General features: G+C 35.7%; 1 protein-coding gene across 1 annotated transcript; it reads left to right on the top strand.

Moving 5' to 3' along the window:
• The first annotated feature begins 303 nt into the window (after positions 1–303).
• On the top strand, positions 304–3,054 carry LOC111883674 (uncharacterized). The gene is made up of 4 exons (XM_042899897.2): positions 304–413; positions 1,153–1,240; positions 1,387–1,650; positions 1,744–3,054. Exons 2-4 carry the CDS (start codon positions 1,171–1,173, stop codon positions 2,814–2,816), a joined length of 1,407 nt encoding a protein of 468 aa, XP_042755831.1. The 5' UTR covers positions 304–413; positions 1,153–1,170; the 3' UTR covers positions 2,817–3,054.
• The last annotated feature ends 303 nt before the right edge of the window (positions 3,055–3,357 follow it).

The following is a 3,357-nucleotide window of genomic DNA, read 5'->3' as shown; positions in this document are numbered from 1 at the left end:
AATAATATTGGTAGTATTTTTTTCACAGAAATCATTTTGTATGTTTGGCTAGTCATTAATAAGTGTTAATTTCCAAACTTTTGATAAATACCGTTACACATTTTTTCCATTCACATTTGGGTCTGGCAGTTATTTGCAGTCCATCCGATCTACTTAAATACCCTTCGCGTTCTTTGAAATCACGTACAGGTTTCTCAAAAGCCGAAGGCTATTTTAGTCATTACAAATTTAAGCGGGAATAAGGCGGGTATCATCCGGTCCATTAAATCCGGAGTCTTCTCCTGTTCAGAGCATCTCTCTCTCTTCTCTCAAACACACCGAAAGAGCTTTGAACTTCGCAATCAGTGATTCTTGTAGCTGTAAATCATTTCTTTCGAATCAATTTCACTTTCGTGAAAAGGATAGTCAAATCCGTAAGCTACTTTCCTCTTCAATTTTGGTGTCATTGATTTCTTGTGAAATATTGGATGTAAGATGTTGATTATGATTAGTAGTGATTAGTGATTTCGGTGATTCAGTTCATCTTCGTAATTTTCTTTATCATCTATGATTCTGTTTTGCACAATCTGTGTTAGATATGGTTGAATTGTACTTAATCGATGGTTTTAAGTTTTTGCTTCATTGACTTTTTCTTGTGTGGTAGAATGAAAGGTGACATGAAAGTAGTATTGTTGAAGTGTAGGGATTACAATTGAATTCAGTGCAAAATTTCAGACTAATCGGACTTTTGGATGAAATCAAATGGTGATGATGATCAAGAATCAAATTCAAACAACCTAATTAATCAAGAGCGATCAAGAAACACAAAACAGAGTAAAAGAAAACAAACCTTACAACAGGATTCACAGATATAAAAACCCAATTGCTAACTATGCTCTATCAATGTTGCAATATGTTTTTCTGGTGACCTCTAGCATGAACATTTTTCTTTACTTGCGTGAATGATTTGAGTTTTGACATCTCTGTTGGATTTTGCATTTTTGTGAATTGATGCAATCAGATAACAAGCAATCATAAAGAAGTTTCCAATCAACAGAAACTGTATCTTTATTGATTATGTGCAAGTAAACAAGACCCTTTTGAATGTTTTGACACAATCAAAAGGTCGGAATCTAGTCTTAATCTTATGCTCTGATCTATCAAGTATTGCAGGGCAGTTGGGTTCTTGATATGGAGGGCGACGAATCAAAAGCGCAGTCACAAGGGCAGGATAGTCAGATTACGTCACAAAATGTGCAAGGTAAGATCCTTACACTCTTACAGAACATGTATTGCTTAGCCATCTTTTCATGAATTTGCTGTCTATGGTTCCTTTTAAAGAATCTTTGAAATATTTACATTACAATCTATATACTATAATTGAGCTTGAAATTTCTTGGAAACTAGGGTTCGAGCAATGTGTCAAAGAAATCCTTAACCAGATCGAAGATGATGAAAATCTCTCCAAAGTAATAGCCGAATTTTACGACAGCAAGAAGTCGAACATGACAAAACTGGTAACCGAGTTATCGCGTGTGCATGGGGCATTGGTTGAAGAAAATATCCATCTGATTAAAGAAGTCAAGAAGAACATGACAAAATCACACTCACAAGGGCAGGATAGTCAAAATATGCCAGAAAATTCTTCATTCCTTTTCGAAAATGTGGAAGGTAAGATCCTTACAGAACATGAAAATTTACAGCATGTTTTTCTCACTAAACAAACCATTATGCTAATTGAGCTTGAATTTTCTTGGAAATTAGGGTTCCAGCAGTGTGTTAAAGAAATCCTTAACGTGATTGAACAAGATGAAAATTTACCCAAAATTGGCGATATCAAGAAGTCTAAATTGACAGCAATGGTTACAGAGTTATCCCGTATGCACATGGCGTTGGCTGATGAACATGTTCATTTGATTAAAGAAGTGAGCAAGAACACTCATAAATCTACAACACCTATCAAAACAGAGCATGTTGATTCTTCTACTTCAACCTCTGCTCAAATGAGTAAAACACCTGAATTCAAGACACCTGTTGGTTATGAATTTACTCTAGACACTAGTGGAGGTGGTTTTCGTTTTTCAACAAGAGAAGGCTCAGAATCTTCCTTCGCATTATCATCAAATCCCGATCAGTTAGAATCCACCAAGAAGCATCTAAATCCACCAGTCAAGTTCAAGAATGATGAATCGAAAGTGAAAGAAACCAAACTCCATGACCCTGAGCCTGAGGTGTCAGTGTTACGCAAAAAGATTTCAACTCTTGAAAAAAAACAGCTTACTTTGAAGAAAAAGATTCAGGATTTAACAGACGAAAATGCGATTCTTGAAGCTGAGAAAGCTAACGCGGCTGAGCTTAAACTTACGGTTGCTGAGACAAATCGTAGGTATGAAAAAATGTTCGGTGTTTTAGAGGCCTCCAGACAGCAAGTAATAAAATCGGACGAAGAAAATAAAAATCTGAAAAATGAGTTGACTAACAAGATTCTTGGCATAACTGGTCGTTTACAGACGGAATATGATAAAGTAGAAGCTCAGAATCTAAAATTGCATGAGGAAGTAGCGTTAGGCCTAACTGAAATAGCAAAGCGAGATGAACAAATCATAGAACTGAGTACCCAGATTGATCAACTCAAAAATTCTCATGCGACCGAAGAGGATAAATGGAATACTGATATTGAAAGGTTGGAAATGGAACTTAAGGAAAAGTGTGAGTTGGTTGATGATCTGAACAAGAAGCATGATGCACTAAAGATATGTACAGATGAACTGAAACTGAAACTGAAAGGTGTGGAATTGGATAGCGAGAGGGAAGTGACGTCTAAAGATGCAGTTTGAAGATCTTGTGTAAATGACAATGGATCGATGTGTGTGTTTTGTGACGTAAATACAAAGCATATGGGTTTTAGCTGTAGATAAAGTCAAATGCTGGTTTGACTTTGACCATATCGATGCATGTCGTGATGAATTTGAGATTGACTTATCTCATTATTCAAGTGTTGAGTTTTTCCCAGTTTTATTCCTTGTTTCCTTCTGTACGCATACATACACAAAGCAATAAGAGAAGCCAGTTCATGCATGCCAATTTCGTGTCCATTTTTTATTTTTTGTTCTAATTCCTTCACAGACATGTTTACACACACATTTTGCATAACAAATTGGTCTTAGACTTTAGAGCTACAAAGGTGGAAGAATCTCCTTCGGTATGCAATTTCTGTGATTGATCATGTGAAGAGTGTGATATTAAACATTTGTCTTGGGGCCTATGTGGCTATGTATAAATAAAATCAAATCAAATGAAGTTTGACTTTGACTTCTCTTTTTATGACATCACTCTTTCACACTTTTTTTTTTCTAACTAGTATTCACAGTATTCAGA

This window comes from Lactuca sativa, chromosome 2, assembly GCF_002870075.4.
Source record: "Lactuca sativa cultivar Salinas chromosome 2, Lsat_Salinas_v11, whole genome shotgun sequence".
Taxonomy (NCBI): domain Eukaryota; kingdom Viridiplantae; phylum Streptophyta; class Magnoliopsida; order Asterales; family Asteraceae; genus Lactuca; species Lactuca sativa.
The sequence above is the reverse complement of the archived record's forward strand: the minus strand, read 5'-3'. Positions and strand labels throughout refer to the sequence as shown.

What these genes read in the sequence shown, in the direction of transcription:
- LOC111883674 (XM_042899897.2), top strand. Translation starts at nt 1,171, where the DNA reads ATGGAGGGCGACGAATCAAAAGCGCAGTCACAAGGGCAGGATAGTCAG. An exon ending in TACGTCACAAAATGTGCAAG is followed by an intron (nt 1,241 to 1,386) that starts GTAAGATCCTTA and finishes CTTGGAAACTAG; the next exon opens with GGTTCGAGCAATGTGTCAAA. An exon ending in CCTTTTCGAAAATGTGGAAG is followed by an intron (nt 1,651 to 1,743) that starts GTAAGATCCTTA and finishes CTTGGAAATTAG; the next exon opens with GGTTCCAGCAGTGTGTTAAA.